The 23118-nt window shown below is 64.0% G+C and overlaps 1 protein-coding gene across 4 annotated transcripts; it reads right to left on the reverse strand.

Annotated features, from left to right (window-relative positions):
* Nucleotides 1-50: 50 nt before the first annotated feature.
* On the reverse strand, nucleotides 51-22345 carry LOC129211874 (diacylglycerol kinase delta-like). Of its 4 annotated transcripts, none has more exons than XM_054839628.1 (30): nucleotides 22197-22344; nucleotides 21335-21579; nucleotides 11772-11882; nucleotides 11577-11657; nucleotides 11248-11352; nucleotides 10891-11023; nucleotides 10576-10682; nucleotides 9995-10120; nucleotides 9754-9856; nucleotides 7659-7821; nucleotides 7466-7574; nucleotides 7141-7280; nucleotides 6920-7001; nucleotides 6348-6439; nucleotides 5988-6087; nucleotides 5433-5673; nucleotides 5020-5118; nucleotides 4812-4911; nucleotides 4218-4325; nucleotides 3550-3646; nucleotides 3359-3466; nucleotides 3066-3179; nucleotides 2745-2879; nucleotides 2485-2651; nucleotides 2221-2338; nucleotides 2045-2131; nucleotides 1815-1931; nucleotides 1613-1724; nucleotides 948-1078; nucleotides 51-504 (listed from the first exon to the last, which is right to left on the reverse strand). In XM_054839628.1, exons 2-30 carry the CDS (start codon nucleotides 21530-21532, stop codon nucleotides 430-432), a joined length of 3459 nt encoding a protein of 1152 aa, XP_054695603.1. In that variant the 5' UTR covers nucleotides 21533-21579; nucleotides 22197-22344; the 3' UTR covers nucleotides 51-429. The 4 variants fall into 4 exon arrangements, with proteins under 4 accessions (XP_054695603.1, XP_054695602.1, XP_054695605.1 ...); XM_054839627.1 differs by having other exon boundaries at nucleotides 10891-11026; XM_054839630.1 differs by lacking the exons at nucleotides 21335-21579; nucleotides 22197-22344 and adding an exon at nucleotides 15864-16354 and having other exon boundaries at nucleotides 10891-11026.
* Between the last annotated feature and the right edge of the window lie 773 nt (nucleotides 22346-23118).

Raw genomic sequence — 23118 nt, forward strand, 5'->3', positions numbered from 1 at the left:
CCCTCACCCTCCCACACCCTTCGCCTTCCTCTAAGTAACGACACTACACAAGCAGCAGCAAGGAGTATCTTTTCTCCAAATATTTACACAGCTTAAATACCCACGTGGGGAAGGGGGATCTTTTGTTTTGGCCCCAGCTTAGGCACACGTATAGCAGCCCAAGCGCCTGTAGTGACCCGGCCAGGGGCTGGACTAGAGGTCGCGCTGCGTTGCCTACAGGCCTAGACCTCCGCTTTAGTGTTCCCAGCACCACAGGCTTGGGGAAAGGCAGCAGCTCGAAGGACACCGGGGGACAAACAGACAAAGCAAGGCAAGCAGAGGGGCTCCACACACATGGGGCATGGTGGGGACCTAGAGCCCCCCTGCCCAAGCCCTGGTCCCTAGGGGCAGCACCCAGCACGTGGGCTGGGCTGCTGCTCTGCTGCTGGCCTAGGGTGGGTTGCTGAGCTCCTTAATGGCCTGGAGGATTCTCTTCATGTGGCCCACTTTGGTGATCCCCAGGTCCTGCAGGAAGGAGAGAGGGGAGCTCATGTACTCATAGAGGGCAAGCTCTTGGTGGCAGGGAAGCTATGGGATGGAGGACAAGCCTGCAACGCCCAGCTTCCCCTGCTCTCCCTGCCAGAGCATGCTCCGCGCTATGCACCCTGTCCTCTTGCAAGCATGTCCCCGTGCCTGGGTGTGGGAGGGGGCATGGTGCTGTTGATCCTGCTTTGGGCAGGCATACAGAGCCTTGCAAGCCAGGGGGCCGGGGCCAACCCCCTCCCCTGCTTCCAGCCCCTGCGTGCAAGTTAAGCAAGTGGCGTAAGCTCAGCCCTGTGGGGCCAGGACGGGTGCAGGGTCAGCACCTGCCTTCCCTCCCTCCCGCCAAGGGAAGGGGAGAGGAGGGCTGGAGGACACCATGCTCCTCAGGGCTGGGTGCTCCTCGGGGGGCAGGAGGAGGGTTGTACCTTCAGGTCTCTCCTCTCCAGCAGGATCAACTCAGAGCCCTGGATGTCATGCCGGACAAAAATGTCTCTGTACTCCCCTAAGCCGAGCGCTTCCAGCCAAGCTGCCACCTCCTCGGAGCCCCACTTGTCTGCTATCAGGGAGGAAAACCACAGAGGTGGACTGGGCGCCTGCAGAGGCAGCTGGACGCGGCAGAGCAGGCAGCAAGCAGCTGAGGGCAGCAGTGGCAGCAGGCTGCAGCCAGCACACACACCCCACACACCCCCCCCCCCAGCTCTGGCAGGGCCAGGGGGCACAGCAGGCTCAGGCTGGAGAGGTTTCTCCTCTCCTTAGCTGACTTACGGAGCATTCAAGCTTCTACCCCTCAACAAGCCCCCCCAGCCCTGGGGCAGGGACTTACCAGAAGGACTGAGCTGTACCATAACCCCCTTCTCCCCTTGCAGTGGTGGTGGACCTACAAGGCCGGGACGGCTCTGCACATCCGTTACCAGAAAAATTAAACTCTAAGGGGCTGTTGGTGACATCCCCAGGCAGCCAGGACATGCCCTGTTCCCCCTCCCAGAGGGTCCCTCCACAGCATGCCCAGGACATGGATAGGTCAGCACGTGGGGGTCCCTACCAGTGTGGGCTGTGCTTGTCTCCCTCCCTGCCGTGTCGCCTGCTTTACCTGGGAGCGCGCTGTTGGTCTTCTGCTTTTGCACCTTGTCCTTGTCCTTCCTGGGCTTAGGGATGTTGAGGCGAAGCTTGAAGCTGCCCTTGTTAGCGCTGCTGGTGCTTTCCTGCGAGAAGCCAGGCTGAGTGGGGTGCTACAGCATCCCTTGGGGCCACCTGGTGGTCTGTGCCCCCCCCACGCCCCCCCATGCACCCACCTCCTCAGCGGGGTGTGCAATGGGCCCCAGCCAGTGGATGTCCAGCAGCCTCTGTAGCTCCTGGCCCAGCACGCTCAGGGGGCCGTGCAGCGCCTCCTCCTCCTGAGGCGAGTCCAGCTGTGGGGGACAGGGACCGTCCCCAGCCCTGCTGCCACACACAGAGGTGCCAGCGGAGGGGACAGGCCCCTCCATTGTGGGTCTTCAGTGAGCTCTGGCCCCCCCCGACTCACCGCCTTCCCTTCCAGGAACGCCCTGGTCTCGGCATACAGCTCCTTGATGCTCAGCACCACCTCCACAGCCACGTTCCTGCTGAGAAACTAGGGGGCATGGAGGGATGACCCCTTGAGCAGCAAGGCTCCAGGGCGGCTGGATGAAGGGTGCCTTGCACCTCCCAGCCCTAGCTCACCTCCGAGGTGCCAGCAGCTTTGTTGGAGAGGGCTTCGCTCAGCGCCAGGGAGCTGGTGTTGACAGCATGCGCTAGCTCCTGCTCCACGGCTTTGTGAGCCTTGGCTGCCTCGTGGATCCTGCAGGCAAGAGGGGCTGGAGCTGCTGGGGCTCCCCCAGGCTGGACGGGCAGCACGGGACTAAGAGACCCCCATAGCTCTGGGTGGCCACAGCGAAGCTGCCTCCTCCCCGTGCCCCCCCCACATCCCCCATCCCACAGCCTGACCTGGAAATGAGGGTTTCTGCGACCCGCGAGACTTGCTGCAAGAGGCTGCTCTCCTCCTCAGTCAGGTACTCCATGGACTGCTGGGAGCTGAGCCGGGGCCGGGCAGCCGTTCGGTAGCTCTCCCCCTTCTGTTTGTCCTCCCAGGACTTGAGGGTGCTTTCAAATGCCTGTGGAGGATGGAGATGGCCCCCCTCAGCCTGTCACATCTCCCCGTACCTCAGCATGGGCCTGCTGTGTGGGCTGCGCAACCCCGAGCTCACCCGGTCCCTTGTCAGCATCTGGGCTCGGTTCTTGTGCTGGATCTTGATGATGCCGGGTGGCTGGATCCAGGCTTCTCCGTCCACCTGCACGGGGACACCTTCGTCCCCCCGGATGGTGATCTTCACCACGCGGCACTGTAGGGCAGACAGCCTAGGATTGACATCGTGGCTGGCACTGCACCACTGGCTTCAGCTGCTGTGCCAGGGCTGAAAAGCCTCACAGTGCCATGCCAGTGCCAGCCAGGAGCTCAGCCGCACCACCCCAGGTTCAGCTGGTGTCCCAAAAGCTTTCCAGCACCACGCAGGGTCCCTTGTCCCTACCTGTGCGATGCGATGGTGCTGGAGGTTGATGACCCGTGACACAGCCATCTGGATGCTGCCAAAGACGGCCACAACCTCCAGCTTCTTGTCATCAAAGGATGGAGCCCCAAAGTTCTGTAGAGGACCAGTACAAGTGAGATCCCCAAACTGGACTCATTTTGGAACCCAGCTTTTTTCCCCATGTGTGCCCAAGGCAGGGACACCCTAGAACCCTGACGGAGGGCTCCCAGGTTCCTTGGGACTATGGGAAGGATGTCGTAACCCCCTCCGCACTCTGCAGCGCTGGCACTCACATTGTCCTCCTTGGTGCCTCCCCAGAAGTTGATGCCCCCGGCGTAGCTGGGGATGTTGAGGACAGCGATGCCCTGCAGGCTGGGCAGCGAGATGGGCACCCCGTCACACTGCAAGAGAGGGCTGAGCCTGGGGGGCTGCCGTGCCACCGCACCCCTGCCCCATCCATGTTCCCCCCCGCCCAGCCCCATACCTCCAGCTGCACCCGCTGCTCCAGGTTCTTGTAGGTTCGCTGCAGGAGCTCCTTCGTGCCCAGCACCCCATACCACATCATGTTCTTGGTGCGGCTGCTGCAGGGCGAAGTGGACCAGGTGAGAGGGGCTGTGGGCTCCCCGCTGCCTGCCTCAGGCTCTGCGCCATCCCCAGGGCACTGGGCTCAACCAGCTGGCCTGGACTACTGGCCCTGCGGCTGCCTCAGTTTCCCTGCTCCAGAATGGAGGGGGGGGGGGCTGCACACTGCCTCCTAGGAGATAGAGGCTGCAGCATGTGGCACCCTGGCATGCACCCTTCCATGCCAGCATGGCAATGTCTCCCCCATCCAGGTGCAGAGTGGGTAAATGCCACCAAGCCTTCCTGTGCCTGTTCACACACCCAAGGGGCAGTGGCAGCTGGAGCCTTGCAGCAGCTCTCCCCCTTCCCAGGGATGTTCGCAATCTGCTGCCCACCCAGGGGTGCTCACCCCAGCACCACAGCACTGCGTGCAGGTGAAAAACTTGCCACAGGAAGGGGTCCCCAGCCAGGCATAGCAGCCCTGAGCCAACCCCGTGGCTCCTGGCATCCTGATGGTCCCTCCTGGTGCGGGCATCAGAGAGCCAGGAGGGTACATGTTTTTCCCAGGGAATCTGGGGGGTTTCAGCCAACCTGCACTTCTTGGGGTGCTCATCCCGTTTGTTGTTGAACTCCAGGGAGATCTTCGCATCCAGACCAATGCCAAAGTAGTTATTCATGACGCATTTCTCCAAGAAGTGGCTGAAAGTGGCAGACAGGGCGGGTGGGTTGAGAGGCAGCTGCACATGGACAGCCACTGGGTTGTCACCAGGGGACGGGGTATAAAAACCTGCTGGAGCTGTGGGGTGAGCTCCAGGAGGGGCTGGTACTGGCAAGCCTAACCCAAGCCAGCAGGGATGGCTGCAGCCCTCTCCACCCCTATTGTGGGACGCCCGTGGTGCACCCAGGACCTGCCCGCACTGGGCGGGGGGGACCGCCAAGCTCTCAGTGCGAGCATGGTGCTGGTCAAGGGGCAGCAAGAGGTCCTGCACCGGGCACATGCGGGCTTTGCTGGCACGGGCACTGCTGGGCCAGGGAGGGCTGGGCACCAGGGACGCCACGCTGGTGGGCAGAGGATGCCCCAGTGGCCATCTCCAAGAGGCAGCCTGGTCCCAGCTCTGCTCCTGCTCTGCGACAGGTAGCAAGGGTGGGCCAGGGGCCCCAGGGTGGGCAGGACCCCAGACTCACAGGGCACTGGGATCTTCAGGGAACTGCAAGCTGCCAAAGGTGTCCGGACGGTCCAGGATGATGGAGGAAGATGCAGAGGTCACTGTCTCCCGCCGGGAGCCTGGCCGGGGGAGAGAAGGCAGCTGCTCTACTGGCTTTTACCCTGAGCCAATCCCACAGCTCACAGCCATGCCTTCCCAAAAAGCCATGTGCCCCATTGGCATCTTACTGAGCCTCTCCTCCTCCTTGCTGAGCTCCTCTGAGCTGTCCTTGCTGGGGCCCGCACTGCCCTGGTAGGCTTGGGTCTGCTTGTTCTGCTCATCCACAGCTGGATGCAAAGAGGGGCATGACACCGAGTCCTGGGCAGCTCCATGGCCCTCTGCCCTCTCCCAGGATCAGCCTTGTGGGCTCACCCCAGGCAGGGCGCAGGGTGGCACCTCTGCCCAGCCTTGGGGACCTGCCTCAGCCACACCAAGCATCAGAGAAGGGCTGATGCCCTTGGATTGCACAGCACTGCTGCCACCCCAAGGATTCAGATGGGGAAACCAAGGCACGGGTCCAGCACCAAGCTGCAGTGGCTCTGCAGCCTGTGCCAGGCTGCTGCAGTGCCACGCGAGCTGCCAGCCCCCGCCACCCCCTCACCTCTCTCCACCTGCTCAATGATTTGCCGCAGGGCTTTCTTCAGGCTGTTTGCCCGCAGCATGAGCTGCTCCTTGGATTTGAAGATGCGAGGCACGGGGCTGGGGTTGAAGCTGCCACCTTTCTCCTGGTCCTTGGTGTCAACAGGGGGGGCCTGCACCATTCCCTCGGGGACCACGATGGCCTGAGCCTCCTCATTCAGCTCCCGCACCAGCGAGTCCAGCTTCTCGTTCAGCATGGCGCACTGCAGGATGCCCACCACGCTCAGCACCCTGGCACAAACTGCTGCCCACCACCAGTGCTGGGTGCTTCCCTGGGCACTCCGTGTTTGCCTGAGCACCTGTAGTGCCAGGGCATCCCGAGCACAAGGGCACTCCGTCTTTGCCTAGGCACTCCCTGCTTGCCAGGACATCCCAAATGCCTGAGCACCTCAGGCACAGCCCACACTGACGCATGTACAGCAAGGGCACGGGCCACCAGCAGAGCCTGCCAGCCCCTCCACTGCCGGGGGCTGCGCCACCCAGCACATGCCAGCCCTCCGGTTCCCTTGCAACCTACCTTCCGCGCCATCAGCTCAGCCTCCTGCTTGTTCTCCGTCGCTCTCTTGTAAGCCCGGCCGACTTCAGCCACGAAGTCATTGACAGTGCCACAGAGGAACCTGCCAAGGGAAGCAGCAGGCAGGTGGAGAGGGGCATGGCACGACCAGCCGGGCACAGATGCCAGCCGGGGGGCTTCTGGGATAACGCCCCCCTGCACCGAAGGGGCAGTGCCAGAGTTATCTGCCAGGCACCAGCTTAGCCGGCAGCCGCTGGCGGCCCAACAGGGGACAGTCTGGCCTGGGGGGTCTCAGCACCCTTGGGGACATGCCCCTGCCCGGCAGAGGGGCTCTGGCACCTCCATCACCAGCCCCCTCCTTACTTTGCAGACGAGATCACCACCGAGTGCTTGTCCGACTCCAGGATCTTGGCCAGGTGGAAAGCAACAGAGTCAGCGTAGTGGGAGATCTGGGCCTGGGTGGGGGATGACTAGAGCCATGACACCCTGCCAGGTGCCCTGCTCCTTGCCTGGTCAGCCCTGGACTGGGGATGAACAGCCCTCCTCGGCCCGCTCCCCTAGCCCCGAGGGCGGCCATGCCCACACCACGAGGCACAGAGGATGCTCAGCCACAGCAGGAGGGAAACTGAGGCAAGGGGTTGAGGGGGAGCGCATGGAAGAGTCCAAAATAGCCTGATGGTAGCAGTCCAACTCCACCTCACCCCGCTGCCTGCTCCCCAGTGGATGTGCCAGGCTGAGACCTGCCAGACTCATTTCATTGCATGCAGCCGGCTGCCAGCCCCCTCACAGCCCCAGTCCCCAGGGACCCCTAGCATGACCTCTCCCTTTGTGATCCCACCCCGCATGTCCCCACATCGGCTGACGGGGTGAACAGGAACCTGCCCCCCCGACCCGCCCTCCCCCATCTCAAGCCCTCAGTCCCCAACGCTGCCCACCTGGATGTTGGAGTCCCCATTCTCCTCCTCCTTCAGGGCTGGGGGGGACTGCTTGGGGGCCTCGTAGGTCAGCACGCTCCACCTGCCAAGCAGTGACCACAGTTGCCTGAGACCTCCCAGCACCCCAGCACAGGGACACAGGGGCAAGGGACAAGGACAGGCTTCCTGACAGGTGCCGAGAGCAGGGGAGCAGAGAGACACGTGCCCCACACCGTGCTTACCGGTCCAGCATCTTGGTGGTGGCCCTTTCCAGCTTCTCCAGGATCTGCAGCAGCTGGGTGTCATCATCGCAGAGGCTGCCCCAGCCCAGAACCCGTGCCAGGTCATTGCCGGTCCCCAGGGGCAGGACGCCCAGCTGGCACTGCGGGAGAGGGATGGGGCAGGGGGAGCTCAGAGCAGCCCCCGCGGGCCCCCACGACACCCCCAACCCTGCCATGCGCATCGCTCGCAGCACCCAGGGCACATGGTGGGGCTCCCAGCTGCGGTGGGTGCCGGCGCTGGGGATGGTGCCAGCCCGCGCCAGCGGTGCCAGGCACTCCCGCTCACTTGCTTGTGGAGGCCAAGGGCATCGATCTCGGAGAGCACCCAGCCCACGCTGCCGTCCCCCCCACACACCAGGATTCGGAAGGTGGAGAACTTCTGGAAGAGGCGCAGCCTGGGGGGGGCGACAGGAGAGAGGGGCTGGGGGTGTGCCGGGACCCCACCGGGGCCACCCCGGGGCGCGCAGGCCATTGCTTACCCCAGGTGCGGGCCCCCATTCATGAGGTCGAAGACTTGGGCCGGGTTCAGAAACTGCTTGAACTTGCGCAGAAACTTGACGCCCTGGTTGTCCCCACTCTTGGAGTTGACAAAGGCCAGGAGAGGGCTGGAGCAGGTCGAGGGGCAGGTGGCCTTCCAGAAACCTGCAGCGATCCCAAGCTCGTGAGCCCCCAGTCCTGACTCCCACCCCCCAAGGACACTGATGGAGACTCCTTAGGAGAGCAGGGGCTGCGGGGACAACCTGACTCTGCTGTGCACAACCCACAGGGTGCTGGGGCCTGGCGGGAGGGACAGCGATCGGCATGCCCAGGGGATGGTGAGGGGTGGGAGGAAGAGTAAGAGATGGCAATGGGGATGGGAACGGGGTGGAATGGGGATAGAGATGGGCAAGGCTAGCACTGGGGCAGATCCAGGTTGGGTTCCTGCTCCATCACTGTCCCTGCAGGCACAAAGGGCGTCACTGAGCTGACTTGTGCCCCGGGCCTGCCGCTCCAAAAGGACCGACCCAGCAAACCACACGGGAACGGGGCATAGTCCCACCTGGGGGTGCTCCGGGGGTGGCACTGGCAGCTGGCGTGACGACAGGGAACAAGCTGCAGCCCCGGGGGGCTGTACTGTCACCCCCAGCTCTGCCACCTGCTCCTACAGGGCTCTGGGGAGCGGGTGTGAACGCTGCAGAAGCCTCGGGAGGCTTGGCAGCCAGCACTGTGCTTTTAAAGAAACGAGATGGGGAATGAAACAAGCCCAAGGCAGGAGAGGATCGATAGCTGGCCCACAGCCTGCACTCGCCTCAGGCACATCTTGGCCATCTCGAGCCACAGGCCGGTGCCCGCTGGCTCCTTCCCTTGGCAGACCCGGCAATGCTGCGGCACGGAAAGCATCAGCCCTCACTGCCACCGGCACCAGCCCCAGAGCCGTTGCACCCAGAGCCCCATGGGGCGCAACCGGAGTCCCAGTGCCTCCACCGCACGGGAAACAGCGTCCCCGCAGCCCACCGCCACCTGGCCCAAGCATCACTCCATCTCCAGTCCCAACCTGGCCAAGCGGAGCGGATCAGCAAAGCAAAACACTGGGGGCTGCTGAGTCAGAGCGTGGGCTGCCACGGAAGAGCCCGCTGCCAGCGGCACCCATACGCCGGGTGGGGGGACGGCTCGGCAGGAGGAGGGGGCTGAGGCCTCGCCAGGCTTCTTCCCATGGTAACAGAGCCCAGTCGGCTCAGCAGCAGTCACGGCTGCCAGTCCTGCAGCCGCGCTGGCCTCGGCCGACTGGGCTGCCATGAGAGGGACAGGGCAGAGAGACCACCAGGGAGCCAGCCGTGAGCAGCCACGGCTCTGAAGCCAGAGGAGAAGCTGCGTGATGGTTACCCTGACAGCATCCCGATGAGTAACAAGAAGCAGATGAGCCACCGGCTGAGCCGAGTGGTGAAAATCATTAAAGAATGAGGAAAGAAATATCCGGAGGAGAAGAACAGATTTTGTTCAGCAGAGGCCAGCTGGGCTCCTCCAGAGAGAGCGAGGGAGACAAGTGGGGAGGTCCCCCCCAGGCCACACATTGCTTCTCCCCCTAGTATCCCACAGCCACCCATGCCAGGGGGAAGCTGTGCTCTGCGCTACCAAAAAAACCAGCTGAGGTTCGGACACTGAGAAATAACCCAAGCGAGGGCCTCATCCTGCCCTGCAAGGTGCTGAACCATAGGGGTCCAACGGGGGGGGACCCCCCATCACGAGCTCAGGGCTGGCGCCGCTGACATCAGCGCAGAGGAACCATGACCAGGGCCTCTTTGCAAGAGGCAGCCTGGCAGGAGCAACCGAAGCTACGTGTGGGAAGAAGTGCCACCCCAAAGCATGGCGCTACCACAGCCCTGGAGCAGAGTGCAAGGCAACGAGCAGCCTTCAATCAAGGGCGCGGCAGGGAGGGACATCGGCTCTGGAGCCTACTGATGGTGGTGGTCCTTGTGCCCCGCAGGAAAGCGGGCACAGTACCACAAGTCAAAGCCTGCAGAAGAGCTCAGAGCCCTGTCCCAAACAGCCTGTCCCTCCCACCCACAGTCCAGTCCTGTCCCCTCTGTGACTCACCATCCGAATCGATGCTGTTCAAGGCAGTTGGCGGGATGATGGACACTTTGTACTGGCCCAGGGGGCACCTCTTGCCGAAGAGCTCCTTGCAGGCGCTGTGAACCTGGGGACACAGGGACATGTGCGTGAGCAAAGCTAGGGGACGCAGCACCAAAGCCTCCAGCCTCCGTTTCCCCAGCGATGCACCCAGGAGGAACGGTGCTGTCTGTGCAGGGATGGGGGGGACGGGGCACGGCCTTACGATGGCCTTGCACCAGAGACACCGCCAGTCCTGCAGCCTCCGGACGCTGCCACAGGTCCGATCGCAGACGGCGCAGCGTGCGCTGACAGGCAGATTCCCCTCCAGCCACTGGTGAGGCATGGCCACCTGCGGAGAGGGGCACTCGCCAATGGCACATCACCCCTGCCACCCCCACGCGCTTGAGGGACAGTGACACGGGCCACCCCCTTGCCCAGGCACCACGGAAGAGGTGAGCAGGGGATGATGCCCCACAGCAGAGCAAGGTGGCCCTGGGACCCCTCCCCTGCCTTCTCATCCCCGCATGACCGGCCCCTTGCAGCCGCCAGCACGTGGGGCAGGGCAGGGGTGTCCCCAGCAAACGTTTAGGGGTTGGCCCCACTTGGAGAGCAATAAGGGATCCCGATGCTGGGTGGCAGAGGAGGTGTCCCCAGGTCACGTCCCTGCAGAACCAAGCCCAGAGGCCACACAGTGCAGGGGACAGCCGAGTGCCAGGTTTCCCCCTGCTTCTGGTTTGGGCACAGCAAGGCCAGCTCTGCTGGCTCTGTCCTGCCAGGGTCCCCCACAGGAACTCCCTTGCTTACCCCATCCTCGTCCTCAATGATTTCAGCGCCAATGGAGGCCAGGGTCGTCCACTTGCAGTTGTTGGTGGCTCTGACGGCGCAGCGCTTGTGTGCCTTGAACTTGCAGACTGTGCAGGGAGGAGCAGGTGAGGAGCAAGGACGGTCCCCACAGGATGCACAGCCCTGGTCCCCAGCCCCTCCGCGGCTGGTGATGGTGCTGTCCTGGCAGCCAGCGGACATCACCCTGCATCCCTCCTGCTCCAGGCCAGCCCTGGAGAGGGTCCCCCACCCTAGTCCCAGCCCCAGCCCACCCCCCAGCAGGGCCCCAGCGCTGACCTTCGCAGGAGAGGCCGTGGGAGGTGACCCCTGGGAGGGCTTCACGGCAGACGTTGCAGAAGGTGGGGCGGGCGTGGGAGCAAGCGTACCAGTTGTGCATGCCCGAGAAGTGTTCCATGTTGAACTGCGTGGCCTGCTGGGGGGCACAGCCCTGCCCCATCAGTCCCCTGGGACCCGCAGCTGGCACTCCCTCCCTCCTAGCCCTTCTGAGTCCCCCGAGCCCCACTCCTGGCTCCTGTCCTCCCCACGGGGCTGCACCAAGGACAGCGTCTCCTGTCCGGCAGCCAAAGGCACCCCTGGCTCCTGAGGGGCACCCACTCACGGACAAGCACCCACACAGCCCCCTGCCTGCATCACCTCATGGATCTCCCACTTCTGGACAGATTTCAGGGCACTGATCCAGTCCTCCATCTCCTTCCGATTCTCTGCACATAGGATAAGCTTCCGGAATGGTGTGATCACCTGCAACAGCCACCGTCCCTGTGTCCCCCTGCGAGGCCATTTTGTGGCCAGTCCCCAGGAGAGCAGCCCCCAGCAAACCCTGGCACACCGCTACCGGTGCCGCCTCCAGCAGCATGAGGCCACGCTGCGGGGTGCCCCACAGCTCTGTGGGGAGGGGTCTGCGGTGCCTCCCTGCAAGGTGCTGGGGTGGAGGGGCACAGCAGGCAGCCCCACGCCTCCCTCACCGTGAAACTGTTGTTGATGTTCTTGGTGCTGGTCTCAGCCACACTGGCATCGGACAGGTCCACCTCGTCGAAGATCAGGGACTGCGGGGGAGAAACCGGAGCCCCAGTCCACCAGACAGGGATTTTGGGCTCCTCCTCAGGCTTGCAGGCTCAAGCCCTGCCAGCTGAGCGTACTGGAAGCCTCCCCCAGCCTACCTTGGCATCCTTGGCGTAATAGAGTGTCCTGCCCCGCAGCTTGAAGTATCGCCTCTTCCACCTCTGGAATGAGCTTGTCTGCTTCAGCAACAGCCCCTCCTTCACGCTCTTCTGCAGAGTCCACAGAGTCATGAGCTCCCACAGCCCCCAGGACCCCCAAAGTCACACCCTCCCCAGTGACACCAGCCCCTGGGTCCCCAGGAGCTAAACGGTGCCCAGAGCACAGATGGTGCATGCTGGGGTTCACAGTGTGCCGGATGTAGCGGGGTAAATGATGTCCATCGCCCACCACACCCTGGGCGTGGGGCACTTTACGTGACTCGGGTGGATGCTGCTGGGCACAGCAGCAGCGCTGGCGGTTGGAAGTCTCCACTGGCACAGAGCCACCACTGCCAGTCACCTCCTCCCCATCTTCAAAGCAGCGCCCAGGAGAGCCTCGACCTGCCGCAGCTCCCTGGAAGCCAAGGGCAGAGCTAGAGCTGGGAGAGCAGCCTTGGAGGGGGCTTCACTGCCCCAGAGCTGCGCCTTGGGGGTGGCATTACCCAGGCACTGCAGCCGCAGCCTCTGGGTTGGGGAGCAGCCAGCCGGGATGCAGCCAGCCCTGCCTGGCACCCACAGCCCCTGGAGGGGACGACGTGGGGCCCAGGGCAGCCGGCGGCAGGCAGAGCATCCCCTTGCAGCGCAGCGCATCCCTGCAGCCTAGCCGCCCGTCCTCTGCCCTCCTCAATCTGCAGCACCTGCCAACATTTACCCTCCTCACAGTGGTGTTTACGAGGCTCACTTAATTAGTGTTTGCAACGCGGCTACGAGCCTGTGTTGAGCAGGGTGGCAGAGATGCTCTGGCACTGCCTAATCTTTGATTGTATCTTCTTTAAACGCCACCGGCAGCCCCATTCAGCTGCTCCTCTGCAATTAGCCGCAACAGTGGTTGTATCAGATCCCAGTACACAACGACAAGGCACATTTAACGGTGAATTAGCGCCAGGCACTAAGGGTCCGTGAAAGAACCGCAGCCTCGGGGGTCCACGCTCCTATGCCCAGCCCGTGTGCTGGGAAAGGTGGCACCCAGGCACTCGCCAGCCTGCAAACACACTGGCCCCTGGCCTCAGCATTAACCCACTGCCCTACGGCCCTGAAGGAGATGGCCAGAGCACCAGAAGTAGCAGGAGCCTCCAAAGTCACAAAGAAGCCAAAACCCCACCTCGGGTGCTCCCCGAGCCTCAACTCCCCCAAATGCCTGGCCCCTCCCCAAGCCCCCCAGGCCATGCGCTGGGATGTCCCCGGCTCTCTTATAGCTTGCAGCCCCGAGTTCGGAAAGGGACACGTTAAGCCTTCATCGCTCCCTGTCAACGCTTTGTCCCCCCAGGACTGGTGCAGGGTTTGGCTGTGGTTGGTCCCCGTGCCACCTGCGAGTGTCGGTGCGGGTTCAAACAGCCCCGGTGCCCCCAGTGCCAGCACCCAGGGACCCACCACATCCCCCCCCCAGCCTCTCAGCTGCGAGAGCCCACAGATGAGATGGTGAGCCCAGAGCTGCCCTGAGCCCAGGCTGCAACACAGCCAGCAAGGGGAGTGTGGCCTTTCAGGGGGGTCCAGCTGCAACCCCCAAATCCCCATACACACCACACACCTTAGCAGTCCCTGCCCCACGTCCAGGTGGGATCCAGCCACAAATGCCACTTCCACCACACCCGTTTGCATGCAGTGGACACAGGCACAGGTTCTGGGTTTGCTGGCATCGTTGCTTTTGCTGAGAAGGACAAGGTAGCGTGTGACGGCAAGGAGCGGCGTAGGGGAGCCCATGATGGTGAGGAGCAGGAGAGCATGATGACACGGAGAAGGAAGAAGAGGCAGATCCGTGACGGTGGCTCGGGACTATCACAGCAGGGGCTGGAGCCAGCACTACAGCGGGGCGCAGGCGCTCAGCTCTGCCTGGCTCCAGGGCCGCGTGGCTGGCAGGAAGGCTACCTGTGGGGATGGCATCCCCTCCTGTGAGGGGGCCAGAGCTGAAACACCCCCAGCTGCGCCACCGCGGCAGCCGCAGCAATTTCTCCTGGCAGACAGTGGCAACAAGGCACCGCTTGGCCCCAGGATGTCACGGTCCCAGCCATTGTGGGGACAGTGAGGCAGCTGCCAGCAGTGTGCCAGCCACAGGCTAGGGAAGATTTTGAAAGGCAAAGCCCCCACCACCTCCACCATGACACGCGTTAAGTTTCACACCACCTGCAGTGCCGTGGCTATGAGAGTGTGCCTCAGTTTCCCTCCAGTGTAGACTAACTGATCACCAGCATCCCAGCATGGGGCAGCAAAGCCGGTGCTGAGAAGCTTGGGGGGCACCTCTCCCCACATCCCCCCTTGTGTGCTTCCCAAAACATGCCCAGGGTGCCCCAGGCATGGCAGCAAGGCCCAAGCCCTCTGCCCCGCCACGCATAGCATCTTGCCGCACAACCCCTTACGCCTGTGGCTGCCTGTCCGGGTTCTGTCACCCCCAGCGCTGACACAATGGAGCACAGGTTCAGTCAGTACCGGTGCTGCCAGCGTGGGGCCAGCCAGCCAGCCCCCTCCCTGGGGAAAACGAGGCAGGTTCCCTCTCCAAAACAAGCCATGGAGCTCGGTTGTGCCCAGGCAGGCACACGAGCTACTCTGCCTGGGGTGCCAGGGGGCTGCTTCAGGGTCTCACTGGGGTGAGCCACCCCACACACACCCATTTTTTTGTCCATGGGTCTCAGCCTGGTGCCGCCTTGTGCAGGGAGCAGCTCCCCAGTGGCTCAGCGGTTTTGGACCCCTGCTTTTTGGCACTAGGGACGGGAGGAGACCTGGGAGGCACCTGATGGCCAAGGCCACCAGCAGACCCGGCCACGCAGCGGGAAGCCGCGCTGCAGCAGGCAGAGTCGAGAGAGCCTGTCATTTCCCCTTTACAAACAGGAAAGGGGTGGGGAGGGCAAAGGCCAGCACTCAGGGCAAGCAGCAGGCGGGATGTGCCAGGGTGGCATCGCCCCTGCCACGCTGGCTCCCCCACAGCCCCAACCAGGACTCCAGGGTGACCACAATTATACAATCCCCCATAGCAAGCGGCTCTTAGGTACCCTATAGCTCCCAGGAGCAGGAGCCACGCACCAGCAGCACAGGGCAGGGACTGCCTCTTCCGCCCAGAGAACTTTCGAGGACGCCGACGGCCCCCGGCCGCTGGGGTGGGAGCTCTGCACTGGCCGCTGCACAGCCCTGAGCGTGGGGTGCCACCTGCATCCCAAACCAAGCCCTAGCCCCTGCGCTCGCCCCAGCCACAGCTTTTCTGGCTGCCAAGCCCCAGCCAGCGCTGCGGGGAGCCACAGCGGAGCCAATGCTCCGTCCCAGCAACGGAGGTGGTGACACAGCATGCCAATGCCCAGAACGACGTGCAACCTGCCCAGCCACCAGCCCAAGGCTGGCTCCCCTCTGTGGGGCTCTGCCTCAGCCCTCCCCTGCCCCATCTTGGGGACCCTCTTTGCTCTCTCCAGTCCAGGGATGTGCCCGGCACCGGAGGGATCCCAGAGACGCGGGGTGGGGAGGCAAAGGCAAGAACAAAACCACCCGGGATCTGCAGAGAAACTGCCACCTCCAGCTCAGCCAAAGCTGGTGGAGGGCAAGCAGCACGGGGCCTTGGAGGGGACACGGCTAAATACAGCCCTGGGAGGACGGCCAGGCACCAGCAATGTGCCCCGCCAGGACTAGGCTGGTCCTCAGGGGCCATCACGCTACGGGCTGGCTGTGTGCTCGGCACAGCCAAGGGGGCTTTAAGCACAGCTCAGCTCCCTCCAGGGCCACACACAGGGTTTCTTCCAGGCCAGGGTGCACCCTAAAATGCCAGCTCTTCCCTCGGCCCTAAGGCCAAGTCCCGGGATGGTGCTTTGAACCCCACTCCACTCTCTCAGCTCTGCCACCACCGTCCTTGGGAACAGCCTGCAGTGTAGCCAGGTTTGACTACAGCTGGGGCAGGAGGGTCAAACCGGCTTGCAGACCTACACCACTCCTGTTGGGATCTGCTTGGCCCCGTGGCAACACGACGCCTTTCCCGGGGAGGACGAGAGGGGACTGAACACCCGCCAATACACTGACCTGCATTGCAGCATCATCATCCCAGGCAGCCACCTTCCTTCAAATGCAGCAGCCCGACAGATACGTGCGAGGGTCCGGTCGAGTCGGAGCTCATACCCTTCCTGAGCCAGCGGGTGCCAGGAGAGCAGGGGAAAGCCGGCAGCCCCGCAAACAGCCCAGCTGTGGGGCCACCAGCATCTGCTGGGCACCCCGTGGGCTGGAGACAGTTGGAAACCTTATCAGGCTTTGCGATATGGCAGAGCTCTTCCGGAACCAGGCAGCCGGGGGGCTCGGTGCGTGGGGGTTGCCACAGCCCTGCAGGCTCAACTGTATCTGCAGTCCCCAAAGATGTAGCCTCCTGCTATTGCAGGATCCCAAATCCTCCTTCCCAGCGCTGGGGGCATCCTTGAAAGGAGATTCCAGCCCTGGTCCTGACATGCCATTATGTGGTGCCACAAGGCACCACTCAGGCCATTGAAAGGGGACAGAGGATTAACAGGAAGGAAGGAAGGAGCCCCCAGAAGAAGGGTGATCCCCCCTACACCTCATCCTCCAGCAGTCACGGTCTTCAGCTTCTTTTTAGAAACGAGCCCATGCTTCCCTATCTACAGCCACATTGGTCCCTGAGCATCCTGCCGGCAGGCATCCTGCGCCAGCCCACCCCATGCCGGTCCCCCCCTCGCCCCTTGTGCCCGGGTTACCACCACAGCTCTCCCACTCTGCCCGGCCACTGCCGGGTGAAAGCAGCGCTTGCATAATGGAAAATGTGAGCGGGGAGAGGGCAGCACATCTGAGAAACCTCACAAACATCCGGCTGGCGACACTGGGGCTATCTTTACACCCCAGGCACTGACTTGACAAGCCCTAATTAACAAGAGCAAGCCCAGCCTCCCCTGCCCTGCTGCAGCCTCCTCAGCAGGGACAGTCCCAGGCAGCATCACTGTGCCCTGCGGTACGGTCCCACTGTGGGGGGTGACCCAGTGACCAGCCACTCCCCCCTCCAGCCCCCCGCAGGCCACATGCCACTGGGCTGGGAGCAACGCAGGGCATGGCTGGGGTGGAGATGGGCTTTGGTGTCAGCCAGCTACGGCACGGCTGCGGCTGGTGGGGGGCTCCAGGATGGAGCCCGGAGGGGTCACCTGGAACTGTCCAGGATCTTGGAGATACTCAGCCTGTGGGTTCTGAGGATCTCCACAGACGGAGACTCCACAGCCTCTCTGGGCAGCCTGTGTCAGCATTTGACCGATCCCATAGTAGAAAAAGTGTTTTCTTGTGTTCAGATTATTTTTTAATCTGTGCCCATTGTTCCATCAGCGGACACCACTGAAAAGAGCCCAGCTCCCTCTTTGCTGCACCCTCCCCTCCAAATATCTATCCACATCGCTGCAGACCCCTCAGCCCCAGCCTCCCCTCCAGCCTGAACAGCCCCAGCTGTCCCAGCCTCTCCCTGTACAAGAGATGCTCCAGTCCCTCACCGGTGTCAAGCCAGGAGGAGGTGCCGCCCTCCCACTGCAGAAAGGAGGTTTCCAGGCCTGGCCCCAGGGGCCCTACCTTGCTTTCCTTGTCTTTTGGCCAGGATCTGGCCCTCGGCAGGCAGCTCTCCCCACAGCCTGGCTCTGCAGCACCACCCTATCAGGCCTCCCGCAGCTGCCCCTACAACCACAGGCACCGCTCACCCCATCCCTGGGGCACCCTGAGCCTGCGAGATGCCCAGTGCCTCCAGCAAGGACCAGGACCACTCATCCCTCGGGGTACCAATAACCCCCCTGACCTCCCCCAGCCCCCTGGGAGGATGCTGGCAGGTCCCCCAGCCCCACCGAGCAGCTGCGATGTACCCCAGCATCAGGAATTCAGGAACGTGATCCCCCTTTCTAAATGGCAGACAAGCCATGCCCCTGCCCGCCATGGCCGTGCACGTTGTGCCCACCCCATGAGCTCCTATCCCTGGCATGCACGCCCCCTTACCCCCCTTGGTGCCTGCAGCCACTCGGTTCCTGTGCAAGCACCCCAGGACCAGTTGCTTGCTGCAGCTCCTTGCTGAACTGAGCAGAGCTGCCGGATTGCTCCCCGCCTCCACTCAGCTGCCAGGAGAACCCATGCCGAGGCAGCACCAGGAGCTGAGCACCCAGCCTACGCGGGCAGGATGTGCCCCCCCGCATTTGCCAGCACCTCAAATGTCTTGATGCACCCCAGAGCCAGCGCTCCCTCCTTCCCCGGTGCCCCTTCCCTCCATGCCCAGCCCTAAGGTGACCGGTGCCAAGGTGCAGCACAGCATCCCCTTCCCACTCTGCCCTTCCACTCCCAAAACCTAGTGCAGGCAACCAGCAGCCCCGGCCACGGTGAGGAGGAGGAGGAGGAGGGGGCGGCAGCAAGACCCCATGCGTCCTGGGGCCATTCAGCCCAGCGGGGACACCTGCGCCTGGCAGCTGTCATTGTCACCGAGCACAATGGCCTCACCGCCTCCGCCAAAGCCGGCACAAAGCGCCCCGCGGGGCGCCCTGGCAATTACAGCCCAGAGAAAGCCAAGCTGGGGGTGTGGAGTGAAGAGACGTGATTGATGGGGGTGTTTGAGGGGGAGATGAGGGAACGGGCATTGGGGGGAGGGCGGCACTTAGAATGGGGAGCAGTGATCACGAAGGATTCAGCAGATCCCAAGATGATCCTCACCTGCTCCTGTCCCCGTGGGGCTGCACAACACCCTGGCATGGGTGAAGCTGCTCGCTCCCATCACTAGGGACCAGGGTCGCCCCAGTCAGTGTGGGTGGGCAGTGGGGTGGGGGTCCCGACCCTTCACAGCTCCTCAACATGGACCCCCTCCAGCACCCCAACTGCCACCAAGAGCCAAGCAAGAAGCCAGCCTGCCGCTGTCGTCCCCCCCCCAACCCTGTTATCTCTCAGGAACCGCAGTCCTGGCAGTAGACTCTCCCTCTCTCATTAACTGTGTGCTAATTAGGTAACTGCTCCAGTCTCTGAGGTGCAGGCAATGGTTCCCCCCTCCATCCCAAACCCACATGGGTGCAAAGGGGCGTCAAAGCGGCTCAGAAAGGTGCCTGCCGCGGCGCACGTGCTGCCCGTCCTTCCGGCTGCAGCTGTGGCCAGCACGTGCGCCGTGGCACAGCTATGAGCCGGGGACAGCCCAACCTGGGTGGAAGCGGCAATCGCATCCCAAAATCCTCATCTCCACAGGGAAGAAAGAAGCCCATCCAGTGAGGAGCCAGGCTGGCAAGCGTGGTCCTGCCCACCTGGACCAAGGCAAAGGAATCCTCAGGGAAAACCCTGAACCCCAACACTGAAAACACTTAGATTTGGGGGGGTGGGATGCACGCACAACTTGCTCTCAGCCCCCTTCAGCACCAGTCCTGCCCAGCTCTATCCCCTCTCTCTTCTCTCCCAGCTCCATGGGCCATTAACCCAGCCGCGTCCTCTCCACCTGCCCATCCATCACACCACCTGCCTCCTCCGGCACGCTGCACGGCATCACCTCCTGCATGGCTAATTGCCGACATCGGGCAGGATGCAGGCAGTGGCCGCAGCAGGCAGGGAGCCAGCAGCTCAGCCTCTCCCCACGCGTAGCCTGAGAGCCAGCGAGGCCAAACCTGCTGACGGCACAGAAAGGCTTTGATGCCCGGGCTGGGGACTCGGCATGCTTGTGTCCCTGTGCTGCTGCCACAGGACACGAGCACAGCCTGGTGATCCGCCCTTTTCCCTCGGGTTTCCTGGCATTGGCAATTCCCTGCGATAATCCCCATGCTCCACAGCATGGCAAACCGCTCCAGCATGGCAAATGCTGCATGGCAAACTCCAGTGGCTGCTGCCTCCCCTCCAGGAGGATGCTGAGGACTCGCACACAGTGCTAAGCATCCCCAGGATCCTGCCCACCAACCTGGCTTCCCACCATGCCCCCCGCACAGCACCCTGCACCCCAGCACAGCCCATGGAACCCACCTGGCAGCCGGGTCAGGGCAGGCAGAAGAGGTGCCAGCCCGCTCCAAAGAAGGGGAAACTGAGGCACATTCCTTGAGCAGCCAGAGGGACTCGGCAAGAACCCCCCCAGCACTGCATGCCCCAGAAATGTCTCCTGCCAAGTGGGAAAACCCCACAGTGCCAGGTTGGGAGTGTGCAACTTCTGCACCCCTGGGCAAATGCCCTTTGCCCACCTCGTGCCAGTGCACCAGGCTTGGCACAACAACCAGGCCTGGGCCAGCGGGAGGGGAGCTCACCCCAGCCTCAAGCAGCCCCAAGCCGCCGCCAGACCTAGCACAGTGCCCCATCACCTCCGCTTCCCTCCGCGCCTGCAGCACCAAACACCAGAGCCCGGGGGCACCCCCTGCTCCGCAGCTGCATTCCCCCCACGGTGTTTTCCAGCTGCCCGCTCTCCCCGGGGTGGCACGGCCACCAAATTCCCACCGAGGGGTGGCTGGGGCCGGAAGCTGGCTTTGGGGGGACTTTTGGCACAGCCCCAGGGTGAGGTTTCCCCCCCGCGGTGCGGCAGCCCCCGCGTGCCCGCCAGCACTGCAGGCACTGCCTTGACTCACACCACCGCCTCCTTCCTGCAGCCAGGAGGTGGATGCAAAGGAACCACTCACCCAGCATCTTGCCCAGAGCATCCTCCCCCTGTCATGACCAGATCCCCAATACCCAAAACCATCCCCCCCAAAAACTCCTCCTCTCCCCACTTCCCACCTGGTCGTTCAGCCCAGGTTATTTCTCCCTGCACTTCAGGCAGGAGGTGCCTGGCCATTTCACCATCCCCACCTAGGACACCTATGGCCACCCACTCCTGTTTGGCCAGAAGGCGCCACACCCCGTATTTTTGTAGGTCCTACCAAAATAGCTTCCTCTGATCAAGCTGCGCACACACACACACACAAGCTGCCCTCATGCCAACAGCCAGGAGGCAAAAGCGTGTCACGTCGAACCTCAAAGGTGTCCCCATCCACCCAGCAAACTACCACGGGGGACTGCATCTAGGGAAGGCTGCAGGAGTGGGGCCCACAGGGGAGCTGGTGCAGTCGAATTAATCTGGGGCACCGGGAGAGATGCCGGCTCCATTTTGCCATCCATCAGGCCCCACACGCACACTGCCCGCAGCAGGGTGCAGGATCTCAGGAGCCTACAGCACCACCATGACCCTAAACCTCATCCCCAGAGCATCTGTGGGGCGGAGCCTTCCCGAAAGAGCCCCCTTTCCCAGGGGCGGGTGGGGGGAACCCAGAGGATACGAACATGGGAAGAAGGCAGCTGGGGGGGGGGGTCTGGGTTTGGGAGAGACCCTGCCGCCGTGGGGTGCGCGCCTCTGCATGTGCCTTTCCGTAGGGCACAAGGGGCCAGATCCCTCCTGGCACTGCCCCAGGCACTGGCTGGGTTGGCTCTGCAGGCAGCAAATGCCTGGCACTGCCTCACACCCCAGAGCAGGCAAAAACCCCACCCCATTCTCGGCAGGGACCCCGTGCACCGGCCAGCCCCTCACCCCAGGCCCCCGCGCCCCTGACCTTGCTCCTCATCTGCCCCGAGGTGGACACCTTCCGGATGAGCTTGTGGGAACTGTCCTCCTGCTCGCCCTCGCTGTCAGACGACTCCTCGCCGCCCGCCTCAGGCGAGATGGGTGCCAGCTTGTCCGAGTCCAGGGATGACACCGATTCTCGGGTCTTCCTCAGGAACAGGTCCCCGGGCACCAGCTTCTCAGCCATCTTCCCACCCAGCTTGGCTCAGGGCTCCGCCGCCTCCTGTGACAGCCCTGGGAGAGGACGAGGACATACAGGAGTGGAGGAAGAGCCTTGAAAAGGGGGTACACGGCCCCTCACCCTCTATGGCTGGGCCAGTCCCGAGGTGCAGTCCTGGAAATCAGGGTAGACGGCGCTTCCTCACCCAGGAATGCCGCTCAGGGTCGCTTCCTCGCCGGGAAAGTTTTCCTTCCTTGCGTTTTTTCAGTGTCCCAACTCTTCCTCACCCTACCTGACATCCCAACAGTGTCCCTCGTTCCCCTGTGAGGCTGCAGCCACCCTATGCCCTGGCATTGGGGTGCACCTCCCTTGCCGCAGCCTGTGCCTGCCCCCCTCCAGTGCCCGTCCCCAGGGTGCTGGGCTGCCCTCAGTGGCCAAGGAGGGGAGAAGGGGGGGGGTCTCCATGAAAAGCAGCAGCTGCCTCCCGCCATCTGCCTCGCTCCGGCAGTTGGGAAGGGCTGGGAGCATCTCTCGGTCCCACGCCAGTGGGTCGCCAGTACCAAGCAGGTGGCTGCGGGTGGGGTGTGATGGGGGGGGGGGGGCGCGGGGCCCCCCGCATGCGGGGAAAGCCATCTCCCCACGGCACCCCTGCCCGCCCCGGGGGCTGCGGGAGGGTTGGCGGGACACCTACCTGGGCGAGCGAGCCTGGCCGGCTGCAGGGCTGCCGTGCCCGGGCCGGGCGTGGCGGGGGGCACCCCACGGCGCTGTGCCCGGCCCCACGCGGCTCCCGCGGACCGGCTCCACCGCCCCCCTCGCGGCTGCCGGCAAACGTGGTGCCGTCTCCCCGCGCAGCAACAAGCGTTTCGGGGCGGGGGGGGGGGGAGAAGCGAGGGCACCGCAGCGCTGCCGTCCTCCCCCTCCCAGGCGCAGCCCCCCCCTCTCTGCGGACCTCGCACACCCCCCCCCCCCCTCCAACCTCGGGGCTGCCGGGTGCCGAGTCTCTGCCGAGCATCCCGCAGCACGCCCGGCAGGGGGGAGGCGGAGCGGCCCCCTCCCCCCCCCGCGCACACACCTTGCACACCCCGAGCCGCCGCCGCCGCCGCTTGTGCAAGGTCGCTCTTCCTCTGGCCCCCGCCCGCAGCCCCCCCCCCCCGGCCCCGCAGCGCGGCCCCGCCGGGATGTGCCTCTGCAGGCAGCCCCGGCCCTGCCCCTGCGCCGCAAGCCCCGGCCTGCTCCGGCGCGGCGGGCGCTGCTACGCGCCGCGCGCGGCGGTACGGGCGGCCCACGCACGGCCCCGAGCACGCGGGCACGGGCGGGCACCCGCGCGGGCATAGGCGAGCACCCGCAAAGCTGCCGTGCACATACGTGTGCACCACCCACGCGGGCACGGACGGGCACATGCACGGGCATGGGAGAGCACACGCATCGCTGCCGTGCACATACGTGCGCACCGCCCACGCGGGCACGGGCGGGCACACCCCTGCAATGGGCACGCACACCCCTGCAATGGGCACGCACACGCGCTGCTGCCACGCGCATACGTGTGCACACTCCCGCACGCATACAGGCACGGGCGAGCACATGCACTGCCGCCATGCACATACATGTGCACG

This window comes from Grus americana, chromosome 12, assembly GCF_028858705.1.
Source record: "Grus americana isolate bGruAme1 chromosome 12, bGruAme1.mat, whole genome shotgun sequence".
NCBI classification, from domain to species: domain Eukaryota; kingdom Metazoa; phylum Chordata; class Aves; order Gruiformes; family Gruidae; genus Grus; species Grus americana.

Bases quoted from the DNA above. Each gene is read 5' to 3' on its own strand.
- LOC129211874 (XM_054839627.1), bottom strand. From the start codon at position 21,532: ATGGCTGAGAAGCTGGTGCCCGGGGACCTGTTCCTGAGGAAGACCCGA. The intron at 11,027-11,247 runs GTGATGCAGGCA...TGTGCCCCCCAG, and splicing joins AGAAGTGGGAGATCCATGAG to CAGGCCACGCAGTTCAACAT. The intron at 2,132-2,220 runs GTGAGCTAGGGC...CATGCCCCCTAG, and splicing joins AAGCTGCTGGCACCTCGGAG to TTTCTCAGCAGGAACGTGGC.